The sequence below is a fragment of the Peromyscus eremicus genome, chromosome 7 (genome assembly GCF_949786415.1).
Source record: "Peromyscus eremicus chromosome 7, PerEre_H2_v1, whole genome shotgun sequence".
NCBI classification, from domain to species: Eukaryota; Metazoa; Chordata; class Mammalia; order Rodentia; family Cricetidae; genus Peromyscus; species Peromyscus eremicus.
In genome coordinates, this window is record NC_081422.1 from 80730589 (window position 1) to 80749201 (window position 18613).

The following is an 18613-nucleotide window of genomic DNA, read 5'->3' on the forward strand; positions in this document are numbered from 1 at the left end:
CCCGCACAGTGATTTCCAAAAGTAACCACAGCAGTATTTACTGAGCGTTACACTGTGCCAAATGCTTTCCATTCATTAGCTAATATAAAATGTATACAAATAGAAGGAGCCTCATTCCACAGAAGAGAAAATGAAAACTTAAAGAAGTGAAGCAATTTGCCTGAGGCAGCAGTGGGTGGTTGAGCTGGGAATTCCCTACCATGCAGTCATTCACATTCCTGCACAGGCCTCAACATCATTCAAAAAAAAAAAAAAAAAAAAGTAATGTGGGGGCTGTGAGGCAGGCATTTGGAAAGTCACAACTAATGGTGGAAATGAGATTCCCCCCCGCCCCTGCAAACATGCTCATCTACTGACCGGTATTATTTAGCAAATCTTTTAGATTTAAAGCAATGGTTTTTTAACCATGGTAGGTGGCTTCCTAAGGATCCCCAAGACTCTTTCAGGGGCCTGTCAGATCAAAACTACTTCTATAATACTACTGTGTGTCTTTTCTCTTATGTTACGCTACATGCATCTTCTCCCCATGTCACACAGTGGACTTTCCCAGCCAACTACCAAGCCCAGGCTATTGTAACAGATGGAATGCAGCAGTGGAAACGGAAACATGCTACCTTTTGCTAAGTCTAATTTAATGATGAGAGTCTGAAAAACAGTCTTCCCCAGGGAAGAGCACACCCACCTGGTTATCCAATACCAAACTGCCAGCCCTGAAAACCTACATACAAGTAACATTATATAGACTGAGCAGGTTCTATCTAGGAATAAGCATGTGTGTATATACATATATATGCAAGTAATAACAATCAATGAAAAAAGAGCCCATGAATTTGAAAGAGGACCGGCATACGGGAAGGTTGGGAGGGAGGAAAGGGAAGGGGAAATGATGTAATTATAATCTCAAAAAAGAAATTTAAAAAAGAAAAAAAATAAAGAGGTATGAAAATGGCAAAACACCACAGTTCTTCTAAATTTCTTTGTGGAAATTTAAATTTTCCAGAAAACATTATTAATCTGGAATGTTTGAACACTTCTTCTGTAAAATAAAGTAAGCAGAAAAATTAAAATGTATCAGTTTTATTCTCTATACAGTAAACATTGACAGGCACAGTTCACATAAACAAAAGCCCTTAAAGGTCCTAAGTGAGTTTTCTGAATTCAAAGGGTCTTGAGATTAGAGAATTTGAAAGTCTTTGCTCTGAAAATCAATTATAGAATATTTTATACTGGAAAATTAAGCCTGCATGTCAGATGTGAAAATGAACTTGGAAGATCAAGTACCAGAAGTTTGAGAGTTGAGCTAGTCTTCACTAAAACTCCAAACCGCATAGGCTTCCCTTCTCCATGCGGCTCTACCCACAGGGGGGTTTGAATAATGTGCTGGGGTGATGTAGGCTGCCAGACACATAATATGTAATACACCCACACACTGACACACACACACACACACATACACACACACACTATGCATGTGTGTGCTTGTATCAATTTATGTGCACCATGTGCATTCAGGCACTCCCAGGAGCTAGAAGAGGGCACTGGGTCCCCTGGAACTGGATTTGAAATTGGAGCAAAAGGTTTTGAGCTGCCACATGTGTGACAGGAACCAAACCAGGGTCTTCGGCAAGAGCAGTGAGTGTTCTTCGTCACTAAGCCATCTCTCCAGCCCCCATAAGCAGGCATTTCTTTAACATCCAAGGCAATTAATTAAAACAAAGTGCCACAAAACAGGGTTGTTTCAAAAATACAGAACGTGAGCCTTCAATCCAACACCATGGGTAAATTAGAGCTGTCCTGTAAAGTACCTCAAATTATGAGCCTTCAGTACCCAGAAGATTTCATGCAGGACCTCATCTATAAAACCATTCTCTCACAAGGACATCAAGAGTCTCTGAGTAGCCAAGATCTATGACACTCTTACAGTTTGCCTATTAAAAAAATTATACCACATGGGACAGACAAGGGGGGGAAAGCACACAAAAATTTAATCTTAAAATATTTTATCATCTAAAAGGTAATTTTATTATGACAACTAAGTAGTACATGGTTAAAATGTACTCTATAAAGAAATCACCTGAGGGAACTGGAAAGGTGGATCTGCAGTTAAGAGAGCTTGCTGCTTGCACAGACGACCCAGGTTCAGCTCCCAGTACTTACATGATGGGTCACAATTGTCTCTTTCAGGAGATCTGATGCTCTCTTCTTGGCTCCATTGGAGCCAGGCATGCACATGGTACACATACATACATACATACATATTCATGTCTATACAACAAATAACATGTGTTTTTTTAAAATCACTGACATGATCTGATAATAGCTTCTGAGAAGTAAATCTTAGGTAACCAAAGCTAACTAGTTTTACAATAGTCTCCTACCTGAGACTAGGTGTTTTTGTGTGTGTTTTGTGTGTGATGCTTAGGAACAAACCCAGGACCTCAGTCATATTAGGTGAGTGCTTTATCATTAAGCTACACTACAGTCCCAATACTAGACTACATTTTGGAGATGCTCTAGCATCCTAGCTGTAGACACAGTCATCCAGTTTTATTACAACAGGCCAGGGTAGGTTTTATGTGATAACAGTATACATATATTCAAGTGTGTGTGTTCAAACTGGGACCCAATTATTCTATTCTTCAACTTCTATGGCATTCTCACACTTTAAGAAAAAAAACTTTATTTGTATGTTTTAAAAGAAAGTTCACCTCAAAAGTAAGCACATATTTTGTAATCTAGAACTTATTTGCTAGGCATGATGGGAGTCCCCAGTTTAATGACAGTTCACCATTGCTTAATTTTACTGTAAAATGAAGTTGTATTGCCATGGATAAAATTTCTTACCTTGAGCATGTAAATTAATAAGACATTTAAAAACAGATTTTTACTTTGTTTTTAATTGTGCATATATATGTGAGCTGGGGTGGGTGTATGTACACATGAGTGAATGCCCACACGAACGCCTGAGGCATTGGATCTCCCTGGAGCTAGAGTTACAGGTGGTTGTAAGCCACCCAATATGGGTTCTGGGAACACAGCTCTGGTCCTTGGCAAGAGCAGTACACACTCTCAGCCTCTGAACCATTTCTCTAGCCCTCTCAACATTCTGTGTGTGCTATGCATGTCATGGGACGCACATCTTTTCCTTAGAAAGTAACCAAAGATGGAAAGAGTATGTTTGCATTTTCTTTGTTCAAGGTGTTTATTGCATCTCAGAGGGCAGACATGCATTGGGTTTTTAAACCGAAATACAAAGAAAAGCCATTTTGAAATTGGTTTTAGGTAATTTTCCCCCATTACAGTGTATGTTATCCCCACAGTAAATTCAGATACGACCACTTTAAAGGGTACCATACATCTATTAAGTAATTTGAAAAATAGGCAAATGCCTTTCCAACCCAATATGCTTTTACAAAGAGCTGCCAAGCCACTAAACAACACTGATCAACAGTGACCTTGTGTACACGTCAAAATCTTCAGCCAAGCCATCAGCACAGACAGTATGACAATAAACTAAAAATCAAAGAATACAGTATGTACATTAAAAGATACAATTCGCTGAATTGGTTTCAATCCTATCACAAAGGTACAACAGAAGTCACTTTGAGTTCAATCAAACGATGGAGAAACACTAGTCTATAGAACACACAAAGAAACACTAACTGAACAGATGTACGTAAACCCACAGTGAAGGAAAAATATTTGCAGTTCTCTTTAAATTACAGATGTCTCTTGGGGCACGTTCATAGTCACATAAACAGCATATCTCTAACTGCATTTTCACAGACACGATAGAAAGACTCCACTTTTCAGTGCCTTTGATCAAGAATGAATAAATAGGTCAATTTAGATGCAAAACCTGCAAATATAATTAAAATATATATCTTAATATAGCAGTGATAAATATGGACTTCTTCTCATATGATTTTTTTCTCATTCTCGATAAGGTAGCTTCATCAAGGAGAAGTTTTATTATGGACATTAAACTTCATATTTTTTAAAATAAAATTTCTTAACATATACAGTGCACAAAAATAAACATTTCTCACAACAGTTGAAGTTTCTGTGATTGGAAAAATGTACTCCACACCGAAAAAGTTTTCATATATTTAAGAGTGTTTTCCTCACTAGCTGATAATATCACATTACGTTTGTAACAGAGGTACAGAAGAGAAGAGAGTTCATGGGAGGACTTGAGGGTTTGTCCAAAAGTTATAGATATATACACTGAAACCTTCAAAAACACAGACACATCTTTTCAAATGGCTCACCACACAACAGCTGCATCATCCGTCCATGGGCAACGTCCAGAAAAGCACTAAAGGCATTGGAAACATCCATTCATTGTTTACATCGTACAACACACAAATAATCCAAATACGCTACGAGTTTGAGAGCAGGGATAACAGCTAAGGTAGTACACATTCCTAATGTTCACTGTCACAGCTGGGCTGTGTGTCTGGAAGAGAAGTTACAGTCAGCACTGGATTTGGTACTGGTGGCTCACTTGGAAACTCTGAGCATCAATCTTACTTGAAGTTTCCAAACTCATGTTATTTTTCCTATTCAGTCACAAAAATTGCAGCTGCAAAGAAAAAAAAAAACACCTGAATTAGAAAACACACTGTACACACCCCTCAAACATTTTACCTCCCTTACAATTTTCCCTGACAGGTAAATAAAATACCTGTACCCAAAAGGGTTCAAGATGAACAAACTCACATTTACAGTTTTCCAAACTCTTTAAGATGAGATTAAAAATTCACTCAGGGAACTTAAGAAACAGTTCTATGTATAGTTCCAGTTTAGAAAAAAAAATCTTTCACGAAATCTTTCAAACTTGGACACTGACAATCTTTGTCAAGAGACACTGAATCTAAGAGCTAATCTGTAAATACGGGTGGTGATAGAAAAGTGAATGGCAGTGACATCCGTGATTCTTTACGTTCATCAACGAGCCACTAAACAGTTGGACAAGTGTAGACTGGACAAGAAGGGCAAGCCTTGAGGCCGGTGCCTTCTCTTCCACCTCTGTCTACTTCATTCCCTTGCCGTTTCTCTTGGGAAATCCTCTCTAGGGTCAGAAGGCATCTCTTCTTCATAAAATGTTTGTCTGTCTGACTGGGGTGTGAATCCTGGGGACAGGGGCTGTCTCAAGGCTCCTTCTGTGTCTGTCACTTATCAAGGCTTCTAGTATGCGATGACAGCAAGAGCTTCTAAATGAGGCTTCTCTAAGCAGTCCCTCGTCATTTCTGAAACAAGCTGCCGGGATAAATGACATCTTACACATCTACCTTGTGTTGATGCAAGAGGAACAGACAGAATGGCCACAAGGAAAAAAAAATCTGACTGAGCTGTCAAGGTATTAAAATGTTGTATCAATAACCAATAGTTTCATTTAAAACAGATTCTTATTATGTGGCCCAGGTTGACTTCAAATCTCAATCCTCCTGCCTCAGCCTCCAGTGTGCTGGAGTTAAAGGCTTGAGTCACCATGCCTGACTACTGTTAACCCACATATACAAAAATGTCAGGAGTTAATAAATGTAGGCAGTAGATATGTGAGAGAAATCGCACTGCACCACGGTTCAAAGCTCCTACATTCTTACTGTTCTTTTGGCCAGACCTTAAAAAATCATTTCATGCTCAAGGATTAGTTCTTTCAGCTATAAAACAGCAAAAATCTGACATGGAAACTATTGAGTAAGTATGTAAAGTAATATTGAGCCCATCTGTAAGCAGCTACTGACTGCGTTAGGTGCCGGGGCTGAAAGTAGGCATTCCCTTCCATCTACTTCCTCCCTCACATTCACTGCGAACCATTCAGTAAGTTAAATTCATGAAATGTAAGGTCAGGTTGCCAGGAACTTAAAATTCAGCTTGAATAAATGCAAAGGGTAAGAATCTAAGCTTTACCTTAACATGAAAAATAAGAATAAAGGAAAGATGTGGTTATGTAGCCAAATGCCTTTTTTAAATGACTTCTAAATTCAGTATTATAAATGCTGGTGTACTATGAAGTCTAGTCATCATGGGACAGGTACAGTGGTATCTCTCAGCTAACTTAGCAGCCTGGGAGACTTCTATCTCATCAGTATAATTTTTGTGCTTTTCAAGATAAGAACAAATGGCAGGTTTTTCTCTCCCATAGATTAACAAATTATTATTTAAAAAATTAACTGGTAAGGACAGGTTTTGATGCCAAATTTAAAGCTCCAAGCATTCAAATCTATCTATCTATCTATCTATCTATCTATCTATCTATCTATCTATCTATCTATCTATCTATCTTCCATCCATCCATCCATCCATCATCTACTTATAACACAGAAATAACAAACCTCATACCTAGGACAGTTAAGCACTGCACAGCTCACTATAACAAGCTCACAGAAAAAGCTCAATATCAGATACCTTAAATTGTTTACAAGAAATCCTTGATGTTAAGATCCGCTAATGGGTCCTTGGCTGGAGGTTTCTTGGGACTCTGAGTGGCAGGTGTAGGGCTTGGAGAAAGCTAATGGGGAAGAGGCCAGCCCCAGAGAGCAGAAATAGAAAGCACAAGAGAGACAGGTAAGCATTAGGCAGAGCATATACCAGAGAAAACACACACAGAAGAACAGATGGCTAAAAGTTAACACAGTGGCTTCATTCTACTTCGTCTGGGTCGTGCCTAACTTTGGAGTGGAAAAATGCGCTAGGAACAGTGGTTGGATTTTCTTGAAATTCTTTGACATCAGATTCAGCCAAGGTGAAATATGGGGACTCTGAGAGAACAGTTGGGGTTAGGAAGATGTGAGAATATACAGTAAAACACACACAAACACACATTTGTGTGCGCACGCGCGCGCGCACACACCCACACCCCCCCCCACACACACACACAGAGAGAGAGAGAGAGAGAGAGAGAGAGAGAGAGAGAGAGAGAGAGAGAGAGAGAAAGTAGTAATTTTTCTATGCCAAAAGCATTCTTACCTTGCATTGTTAGTAACATCAAACTATTAAGAAAAGAATTATAGAGCTTTTCTTACAGTAACAGTGAGTTGCAGGGGCAACTGAGACATGAATTTGCAGATAGTATGGTAGGAAATTACTTTAAATTATTAGCTAGCAATGCCAGTGCTTCATAGATTTTTTTTTTTTTTTTGGTTTTTCAAGACAGGGTTTCTCTGTATAGCTTTGTACCTTTCCTGGAACTCACTCTGTAATCCAGACTGGCCTTGAACTCACAGATTTTAAATGAAACAAAGCTTTGGGGGAATGTGTGTATCAGATGAACAAGTCATTTCCTAGCCTCATATCCAGCCCATCCAGGCTTACAGCAAAGGACCACAGATCTTATCTTGTGTGTTTATCCAACACTGTAATTATCAACTGCAGGAGAAACTTCTGGGGGCTCTACTTTTCAGGACTGGCAAGGGAAAGCTTAAAAAGTTTGCAGGCAGCCTGTCTGGAGCCATGATTGACATCTCTGTTTAGAAGCCAATTCACCTCAAGATGATAGCAGTTCCTGAAATCTGGAACTGTGGGGTTGGGTGTCTGTACGTGTGGTTCAGGAAGGATAGCTCCAGAAGCCAGGAGGCTCAGTCTGTTCCTATGTCCAATCTACTGACTGTAGTATCCACCAATCTCACTGAGGTTTTACAGAATGTCAGGGAAAATCAATGTTAAAGCTTGAAAACTGCTTGGCAGAAATTGAAGACTTCCTCCACAACATGTGAGATGATAATATGACAACTAATTAATATAATAGATGGCCCAGACATGGGAAATAAACAAAAGCTTTCTATAGGAAAGCTATAAGTACAGGTTTGCTTATTCTATTGGCTATTTATGCTTTCTCTTGCATAGAGGAAATACAATCTAAATATTAGGCCAGGTATTGTGGAGCACACCTTTAATCCTAGCACTTGGGAGGCAGAGGCAGATGGATCTCTGTAGGCTAGACTGATCTATACAGTTAAATTCCAGGCCAGCCAGGGCCATATAAGGAGAACTTGACTAAAAAAATTGCTTAAATAAATAAATATTACACGGATATTGCATACTATTCCATGACTGACTATAACATCAATTATTAAAATCTATTTCATGCTATTCATTTTTATTCTTCAAATCAAGTAATAACTGATGGCATTATACAAGAGAAACAACTACCTTATGGAACAAAGTTAACTCATTTCACATACTGAAAATAATAATGTTTAAAAGCACTAAGTAAGTATCCTATAAGTAAGACAATGTAAATATCTGTTTGGTACATTTAAGATGCCACAGGAGTGAAGACATTTACTGACGTCACTAAACTCAACTGGAGCTGTTGGGTTTAGTTTGCTCAGCAAGTTGCTACTGAAGTTATAATTTTGGGTTCCCACTCTGTCCAGGCCAGCTGCTCAGGGCAAAAAAAGAAAAAGTCCACAAATGCCTCTTTATTTTACAGACAATTTAAAAGAAGAATCAAGAGAGGGAGACTTCCAGCATGGCCAATATTAGCAGCAAAGCACTTAACAGCGGGATGCTTTTCGCCTTCCTGTAAGTGGATGGTAGAGTAGGGAGTCTGGCCACACTAAAAACAGGTTTTCCCTTCATTGAGGAGCCTACCAGTAATGTCTTAAGTGACAGGCGTGACTTTGTTATTCAGGGCTTCTCCTGGAAGCCCCCTCTCTATACAGGTTAGTGTTTTTGTTTGTTTGTTTGTTTGTTTTTTTTTCTTCACCAATTAGACACAAGTTGAAGTCATCTGGGAAGAGGGCCCCTCAACAGAGAAAAAACTTCCATCAGATGGGTGGACAAGCTTGTAGGGCTTTTTCTTGATTAATGATTGATATGGGAGGACCTAGACCACTGTGGGTGGTGCCATCCCTAGACAGGTGGCCCTGGACGGTTTAAGCCAGGAAGCAGCATCCCACCCACGGTCTTTGTCCTGGCTCCAGGCTCCTGCCCTAACCCTTCACGATGGACCATAAGCTGTAAGCTGAAATAAGCCCTTTCCCCCAAGTTGCTTTTGGGCCTGGTGTTTCTCATAGCCATAGAAAGCTAACCAGGACAGCCCCTGATAGTTTACGCTAACAACGTGACTCATAGGCGCCCTTCCCTAACACATGCCGAGATGACTCAGGGTAGATGGAGGCTGGCCATACCAGAAAGGCTACAGCCATTACGTTGTGGAGCCTTTGGGCCACATAATAGCAAGCATGGCCTCCAGGGTAGGGAGGGACTGGAGACTGACTTCAACTCATATTAATTATTACCATGCAACGAAACCTCACTAATGTCATACCTAAGCCAGAGTGATTTTCTGCAGTTGGCAATACTGTCATACACTGAGGCTAGAAGCAACTTCATGCTTGGACCTCTCTCCAATGTTCTTGGCATCTCGCTTCCCCCAGCTGTATCTAACTTGTATCCTTTCACATCAATAAAACTATCACCATAAGTGTTGTAGTCCCCTGAGTTCCGTGAGCCACTATGGTGGATCTAGGCAGAGGGAGGTCACAGAGAACCTCGGTTGTGTATACGGCTTGTCTGAAGTGATGATGGCCCGCCCTGGGGACTCCCAAACTTAGTGTAGCTGGTGTTGAAAGAGAAGGGATTTTTATGGTGGCTCTGAAGTTTGGGAGCTCAGTGCCGCTGTTGTCAGAGTGCAGGGTAGACCCCGCAGTCTGGCTAGACCACTGTGACTCCACACTTGGCTGGATGTGGTGGGCAACAGCTGGAATTCCAGCAGGTGGGATGGGAGCCGACAGTACGGGGCCAGTCTTGGCTCCATAGTGAATTTGAGATCAATCTGGGCTGCATGAAAGCATCTTTAAAAAAAAAAAAAAAAAAAAGAACAAAAGAAAAGAACCCACCCCCCCTCCAAACCTAACTCATCACTGGGGCACATGTACCAGATACCCTAAATGAACCATTCTGAATTAAGTAGAGAAAAAGAGAAGGACCGCAGTGTGCTTAGCTCTTTGTTACTGTCTCACACCCCACACCCCACACCCCACACCCCACACCGCTTCCATGCCCCTGTACTCCTGAAGCAACAGATGTGAGACAGCCATCAGGTAAGAACACCTTTGACACAGCCACACTGAGGCAGGATAGAGAGGCAGGGAAAACGACAGGACCATGAGGCAGGAAAGGAGCCCTTCACCCTGGAGTCTGATTGAAGCAAGAATTCCAGCCCAACACACACTTGGTGTGAAGGCTAACAGAGAACTAACATTCCTTTCACATAGAGATATTTTACGTCAAAATAACAATGGTCGGGGCTTAAGAACCTTGAGTAGGGTTTTCCAAGAAGTAGCCCGGGAATCGTAAACAAAAGTGTTCACAATGTTTACAGTACAGACACCCTACCTCCTGGCATCCCTGTGATCTAGACCCTGACTTATAAACTGTAAACCTGTCACTGCTGCCCAAGAACTGCCCAGTGATCTCTCTTAAGGCCAGTAGCACTCTTTCAAGATAGCAGCTTCAAACCCACCCAAAGCATATACCTGACAGTGAAATGAGACACAAGTCCACAACCATGCGCTGAGCTGCGTCTTTCGTTCTGAGCAGCTTCCTTTTAACCTTCCTGTGCTATCTTTTTTTTTTAATTAAGAGATTTTTCTATTCATTTTACATATCAACCACAGATTTACCTGTCCTCCCTCTTCCCACCCTCCAGCCTTCCCCCCACAACCCCCTATTCCCACCTCCTTCAAGACAAGGTCTCCCCTGGGGAGTCAGCAGAGCCTGGTACATTCAGTTGAGGCAGGTCCAAGCCCCTCCTTCCTGCACCAAGGCTGTGTAAAGTGTCTCACCATAGGCCCTAAGTTCCAAAAAGCCAGCTTATGCACTAGGGACAGGTCCCGGTCCCCCTGCCTGGGGGCCCCCTAAATAGTTCAAGCTAAACTTCCTGTCCAATCTTTATTAATCAGCAATTCCTGCTTCACACTGGCTAGTCCTGAAATATTATTTTTTTTCAAGCCAGGAAACCCAGTCTGGCCTGAATCCCTAAAAGACTAGAACTCCTCAGGCTGCTGAGGGTGAAGAGTGGAGCTGTGCCTCTTGCCTCTGTTCCTCACACCCTAACAGCCTGACAGTTCTATGTTTAGGAGTAAATGCAGGGTGCTGTGAACTTTAAGAAACTGACCTGGGTGCCCGGCACAGCTGCGGCTCCAAAGGGTGGTCTCATCATGGGCTGTGCAAACATGACCGGCTGCTGAGGCATCATGGTCATGCCTGTCCCTGCAGGAGGCTGCAAAGGAAGGAAGAGTCAGAGCAGGTCTTGGAGCCATGAGTGCATAACCAGACATGCACACCTTCGACATGCTTTGGACAATTTCTGCGAAAACCACGCAGGTAGAAACTGTGATGTATTATGTAACCTTGAACTCTGGGTGTTGAGACTGTCAGATGGGGAGAAAGTCCCCAAGCTGTGCGTATAAGCCTGGCTGGCCGTGCTGCATCCTCATTCCAATCAGGGGCTGTATCTCCTGTTGGAGTGATTCTTGAGGAGACAAAAGCTAACTTCCTTATGCAGGATGGCCCTAAAATGTGCCGATGATAAAGTGCAGAGTGAAAAGCCCCAGTATAGAAAGGGTTGTTTTTTGATGACTGAGCTAAAATATGTAGTAAGTATCATCCCCCCAATGATACAGCAACATGCTGTAATTTGATGGCAATATATGTATACACAGCGTAACTGCCTCCCCACTTCCTGGCTAGGCTGGTTGAGGCCCAAAGTAGATGATTTAAGCTGTCATTTCCTTTACTGTATTTCTTGTAGGAGTAACTGTTCGTTTGAACACTTGTAAAGATGTCAGGAGCGTCAACTACAGGTTTTTGGCACATCACTCACCATTCCAAATCCTGCTCCAGGTTGCCCAACAGATGGGGCCCCGGCACCCGGAGGAACTGAGCTGGTTGGAGGAACAGTGCCCTGCTGCACACGCATGCCCACAGAACCACACAGAACAAATTAAAAAAGAAACAACATATCATGGTTTTAAAATGATAGGCTGTAATTTTAAAATGTGTGTATTTCAAATGTGTGCATTTCAAGCACTCTCAAACTTCCCTTCTAAAATTTAAAAGCTGACTAGCACCACAGCAATGGTTTGAGGTTCACTTCTGCTGTCCTGTTTATTTTTCAACTCTCAAACCTCCCTCTGCCCACCCCATTCTCACTGTGAAAGAACTGGACTGCAGTGAGCCATCTCCTCCCACCATTCTATCCTCGGGCATGCAGCAGAGGGTCAGACACTGGAGCCACAGACAGACTTAGACAGGCAGCAGTGTGCCCAAGGGTGGGATATGGAATACTGTAAGTGGGCTTGGGAACAGTGGCTTTCCTAGTTTTTCTATAAAAAATAAAAGGATGATACAGTAGAAATGAATATCTATTAAACCTTATGGAAAGGATAATGGTCTAGTTTCAAGTTTAAAACTGGTGAGCTGAAAAAAAACCATGATCTTAAAATAAACTATTACTGGATAGAAAACAACCAGTCTTGGTTGGGTTTCTATTGCTCTGATAAATACCATGACAAAAAGCAACGTGCGAGAGAAAAGTGTATTTCAGCCCACAGCTTAGAGCCCATCCTGAAGGAAAATCAGGGCAGGAACCTGGAGGCAGCAACCGAGGTAGAGGCCAAGGAGGAGTACTGCTTATTGGCTTGCTCCTCATGGCTTGTTCAGCCTACTTTCTTAGACCATTCAGGACCACTAGCCCAGAAGTGGCGCTGCCCACAGTAAGCTGGGCCCTTCCCCTATAAACCATCAATGAAGAAAACGCACCACAGGCCAGTTTGGCGAGGGCATTTTGTCAATTGAGATTCTGGCTTTTAAAAAAGGCTCTGGTTTGTGTCAAGCTGACATGAAATTGGTCAGCACACTTCATCCTTTCTGATAAGAAAAAAAAAAGTTTTCATTTCTTATTTAGCCTATCAGGAGATTTTGGCAGGAAATGTGATAAAATGGTACTACAATCCATGATAGGGAATGTGCTGGAAAATTATTTCTACAATTTTACAAATAAATCAGAAACATAAATACTACTATTAAGACTATTGCAATCACAAGGTATTTAAGTGTAGGTTGTAATCATTATCACATGCAAAGTCCACAGATTTGCATTTCATTGAATTTTGCATCTTGCTTTTATCACTTCAATGTGAACAGGGTTGTACAATGTTAATAGTCAAGTTAAGCAGAACAAACTTTCTCTGTAGACTTGAACATTGGTAAATTGCCCATACCACCCTGGCCTCACTGTCACATACCTGTGGAACACCTGCTGACCATGTGGCTGGAGTGACTTTCGGTTGCCAGTTGGCTCCACCAGTCAACTTTTTCTCCCCAGCATTCCACTGGAGATCTCCCCTAAAGGGCAAGTGTGAAAAACAGACAAAACACAAAATTCAGAGGGAAAAAATGGCATATGGCTTCCTAGATTCTTTTACTTGGGTTTAGAAGTAATCTGTTGGAACCTGGTGGTGATAAAGGGTATAGATTAAAACTTACAGAGAGAGTCTTACCATATTGTACCTAATATGTACCTAAAAGCGCAAAAGCTTTTAAAATAAAACAAATGAGTGTTTTGAATTCAGTGACAACAGGAATTTCATGTCACTTACAACAGAAAAATATGCCAAAAAATTCAACTAAATTCTTTATTCATAATAAAAACTCCAAATAATATACCATCAATCCAGACACCTATCTTGTTGAATTTATACTTTTAATTATGTGTTATATGCATATATCTGTATGTGGGTATGTACATATGAGTCCAGGAGGCCAGAGGTGTTAGATTCTCTGGAGTTGAGGTTACAGGGAGTTGGGAACTATCTGTTATTTGTGCCAGGAACAGAACTCAGGTCCTCTGTTAGAGCAATTTGTGCTCCTGGCTGCTGAGCCATCTCTCCAGCCCTATAACTTCTTGAATTTCAAATGCACTGATGACAGTTTTCTCTGGTTCGGGAAGAGTTCAAGGAAGGGCTTCCCACAACTGTATCATGCCTATAACCTGATTTATAATCACTGTACAGCTCTAACATGCATCCCAGTTTCAATGTCAAAACATACATCTTAGGAAAAGATATACTGTTTATCATTTTTATGACCCAAGAAAGCCTTTTAAAAATCAACATTAGCCAGAAATACTAGGCTGAATCTTAAAGGTATTAAAATACTCAAAACTACACAGAGAAACCCTGTCTCAAAAAAACCTGAAAACTCAAATCTCCATCCCAAAATATTTCCAGACTTAACAATGGCAATCCCAGCCTGAAATAGGTTACTCTTTCTCAAAACAGAGCAATAATTTAAAGATTTCAATAGACTAACAACAACAATATAAATTGACATGAAAAACAACTTAAATTACCTAGCTTAAGAATGGGAAATAACATACTCCAGCCAATGAAATGTTGAGAAGTCTTGAATAAACACACACAAACACATTGTTAAAAGGAAAGCAGATAATTGAAAAACACTTACTTTTTTGTTGTGGTACCAGAAATTCCAAGATCTACAAATGGATAAAGGAAAAATAATTTAAATCTTTATATTCAGCTTACATTTGACAGTATTTGAGAATCTCAGGACTCCCAGGCTTAGAAAAAGTCTATATTTTTGCCTAGCCATCACTGTATCCAGTTAGATGAAAAAGAAACTATATTAGTAAACAAAGGTAGAATTTTAAGTTTTCTTTTACTTCACATCAGCCTCAAGGATCACATTTAGTGTACACTTACCCAGAAGGTCTGAGATTGTTGTCTGAAAAACCCCTGTTAGGCTGGGGATCTGTGAGCCTGACCAGTGAAGTTATTTCCATGATATGAAACTGTCTCTGATGATAGTTAATAATGACTTTAGACTGTTTACATGAGATCATGCTAGACACCTGCCTTCCTTCTGCAAGTCGGGAACTTGGGTAGGTGTCAGGAAGTGTGTGCCCACATACTACCAGTCAACCAAATCCCTGGCTGCTCACACCCTAAGGGGCTTCCTCTGGCTGAAACGTCTTACGCAGCTGTGCACCGGTCTTTTGCTGCTGTGGTGATGCTCAGATGTGAACTGAACCATGTGCTGGGTTCCAAGAGCCCTGCTAGAGGACTGTGAATGTGGGAGTGATCTGGGGAATATCTGGCTCAATCATCTAGCCCTCACTGCACTTCATTGGTCAATTAGGCAAAGATGTATTGAGCTTTAGCTATATCAGGCATTATCCTAGGCACTTGGGATATATCGATAAAGAGAAGGATTCAAGACCCCCCAGGCTGAAGGAACCCACACTCTAGAGGCGTGACACAGATGAGAAATGGTGACATAAGAAAAATAAATGGTACAGGCTGCTAGAAGGGGAGAATGGAGGCGAGGAGTCAGACAGGGGAAGGTCTCCTGGAGAAGGTGAGGCTTTCCCAAAGCTGAGCCCTCAAGGTGAAGGAGCAGCCAGAACAAAGCCCTAGTAAGTGTGGAGCTGATTTGTTAGATGATGATTTTAATATTCAGTTTTTGTATTTTGTTTCTTAGCATTACAAAATAGGCTATACGTATTAACTAAACCAAATAAAGAAATGTTTACACATAATTTTGATCATTTTTTAAAAAAAAAGACTTTATCTTGCTACGTTGCCCAGGCTAGCCTCTTAAGTTGTAGGTTCAAGAAATCCTCTTGTTTCAGCCTTCCAAGTAGCTAAGCTTATAGATAGGTATGTGTCATTTCTCCTGGCTAGCCATCATTGTTTTTAGAAGATAAAGAAGTCTCACTTCTAAAAATTTTATTTTCAAGTAGAATATACAGTTTAATCTCTACAGTAAACAATTATAAAGCCAACCAAATATTTATGCTGATCATCTGAAGAGGCAAAAATAGGCAGGTGCTCCACACATACGCATGCAGGAATCCCGTTGTGGCAGATGGGAATGCTATGTGGAGGTGTGGGCTTGCTGCAGGCCAGGTCTCTTGGCAAGAAGGCTGGGAGTGATAGCATGTAGAAGGCTTACTATGGACAAAGAGAATGGACTGAGTAGACAGGTCTGCAGTGTAGTCTCAGTGGGAGCTTCTGCTAACACTGGAAGTATTTTTTTTTTTTAAGATTTATTTATTTATCATATATACAGTGTTCTACCTGCATGTATCCCTGCAGGCCAGAAGAGGGCGCCAGATCTCTTTACAGATGGTTGTGAGCCACCATGTGGTTGCTGGGAATTGAACTCAGGACCTCTGGAAGAACAGCCAGTGTTCTTAACCTCTGAGCCATCTCTCCAGCCCCTCTGGAAGTATTTTAAAGCACCTTTTGTGAGATGCAATACCATTCACATACCAGAAAGTCCATCCTGACAGTGTGTAGTTCATGGCTTTAGTCTATTAACAGAGGTATACAGTCACCACTTGTAGCACACTTTTGTTGCCACAAATAAAATCTTGTACCTCTTAGCAGCTACTTTTCTTCCTCGCTTTTTTACCTTAGACACTACTACTTCCTGTCTCTTCAAATTTTTCTAGTCTGTACGTTTGGTATGAACAGACTTGTATCACATGTGGTTTTTGTGACTAAATCTGTCACTTAGCCTAACATATTCATGGAATATACTCATGTTGTTCCATGTATCAGTATATCACTCATTTTTCAGTCCAAATGATAGTTCATCATGTATTATTATATTTATATAGCATAAGACACACATATACACATACCTCTTCATTAACTAATGGACTGTATGATAGTTTTCACCATGAGGCTTTTATAAACGGCAATTCTAAGAGCATCTGTACATGCTTTTGTGTGGACACACATTTTCATTTACTCCATGTACCTAGCAGTAGAACTGCTGAGAGGTTTGGTTCACTCTGTTACCACAGGGGGACTTGCCATGCTTCTTTCCACAGCATTCATACTGCGCCATGATCTCATCAGTAGCGTCTAAAGGTTTCATGGAATGCCAGCATGTGTTCCAATCGGCTTTCCTCATAGGTATCCCTTCTGGATGTGAAGTGGTCTTTGTGGCTCCAATTTACACTAACAACATCTGATGATGCTGAAGATCTTTCCCTATATTTAATAGCCATTCAAGTCCTCTGCCAGCTTTTAAGCCCTATTATTCCTATTTTTATTGTTGATGTGCAGAAGTTATTTGCACATTACAGAAGTCCTTTGTAAGATCTGTGATTCACAATCCTTTCATTCTGGAGTTGCCTTTTCACTTAAAAAATTGTCTTAGACTTTTAAATTGTATTTTATGTGTATTAGTGTTCTGTTTGCACGTTTGCTTGTGAACCATATATGTGTCTGGTAATTGCAGAGGTCCTAAGAGAGCAGCAGACCCACTGGAACTGGAGCCACGGATGGTTGTGAGCTCCCATGTGCATGCTGGGAACTGAACCCAGGTCCTCTGCAAGAGCAACAAGAGCTCTTAGCCTCTCTTTTCACTTTCATCATTTGTGAATTTTAAAATATTTCGATGAACTTTTAAAAATTCATTTTATTCTTTGTTGCTTACATTTTTAAAAAGTTAGATTCATTTTCTGAGTATTTTCCTGCATATATATATGTATATATATACTATGTGCATTCCTGATGCCCACTGGGGTCAAAAGAGGGTGTTGGATCTCCTGAAACTGGAGGTTTATGTGGGTGATGGGAACTCAGCTCTGTTCTACTGCAAGAACAACAGAGGCTCTAAACTGCTAAGCCACCTCTCTAGGGCCCTTTGCTGCTTATGTTTTAGGAACTGTATGTAAAGGACATCACCTAATCCAAGATCAAAAAGATTTACTATCAAGTTCTGAGAGTTTGATCATTTTCTTTAACATTTATTCATTTTGAGTTGATTTTCTGATGGTATAAAAAAGTCCAACTTTATTCCTTTTTCTGAGTCTCTCACATTGTTCCAGAACAAGGTTTTGAAGACTGACTTTTCCCTTATTGGGTCCATCATCTACGCTGGCTTGACAACAGATGTGAAGACTTATTTCCAGAATCTTGCTTCTACTCTGTTGGTCTACAGTACAGTTCATGGTTGGGTCAGAATCATTTTTTATCAGTTTCTGTAGCTTTGTATAAGTTTTGAAAACCAATGAGTCCTCAGATTTGTTCATATTTTTTCAAGATTGCTCAGTTAGTCCTCCAGTTGGTGAGCTTTTTTCCTACCTGAGATAATTGTCACAGGCAGTTGACAAAATGAAGGCTGTGTGCTAGAGATAGCCTAGGGACATGGGAGTGAGGTAGCACACTACACACTCACAAAAAGCCATCTCTCAGAGGGATGGGTTTGGGGAAGAAGAAAATAATCAGCAAAGGTCTGCAGGATGTCACAAAGGCATTTTTATAGATGCTCAGATGAAGCACAATGAATGAGAAATAATGTAGATGGGAAGATAAATAAAGAAGTAGGCACAAATGACCTACTAAGCTTTTGATACTGCTTAATATTACATGATATCCACAAAGGTAAGCCCATATGCCTTGGTGGAAAATACAATCCAGAGTTAAAGCAAGGCCAAAGTTCACAGAAACTGTCTGTGCTTCCCAGGACTCTCTGTCTCCTCGGGTCCAGCTTTACTCATCATATGTCCTTTGGACTTGGCTATTTCTCCAGTCCCTGCTAGGCAATCTCTACTCCAGTC

At 40.8% G+C, this 18613-nt stretch overlaps 1 protein-coding gene across 1 annotated transcript in view; it reads right to left on the reverse strand.

Moving 5' to 3' along the window:
* Positions 1–4095: 4095 nt before the first annotated feature.
* Snap91 (synaptosome associated protein 91) overlaps positions 4096–18613 on the reverse strand; it is a 115467-nt gene continuing 100949 nt past the window's right edge. Inside the window, exons 24-29 of the mRNA XM_059267047.1 lie at positions 14482–14512; positions 13263–13362; positions 11840–11923; positions 11132–11236; positions 6415–6517; positions 4096–4585 (exon numbers count right to left, since the gene is read on the reverse strand). Of these exons, the coding sequence (XP_059123030.1) occupies positions 6425–6517; positions 11132–11236; positions 11840–11923; positions 13263–13362; positions 14482–14512 (413 nt within the window). The 3' untranslated portion in view covers positions 4096–4585; positions 6415–6424. The remainder of the gene's footprint in view (positions 4586–6414; positions 6518–11131; positions 11237–11839; positions 11924–13262; positions 13363–14481; positions 14513–18613) is intronic.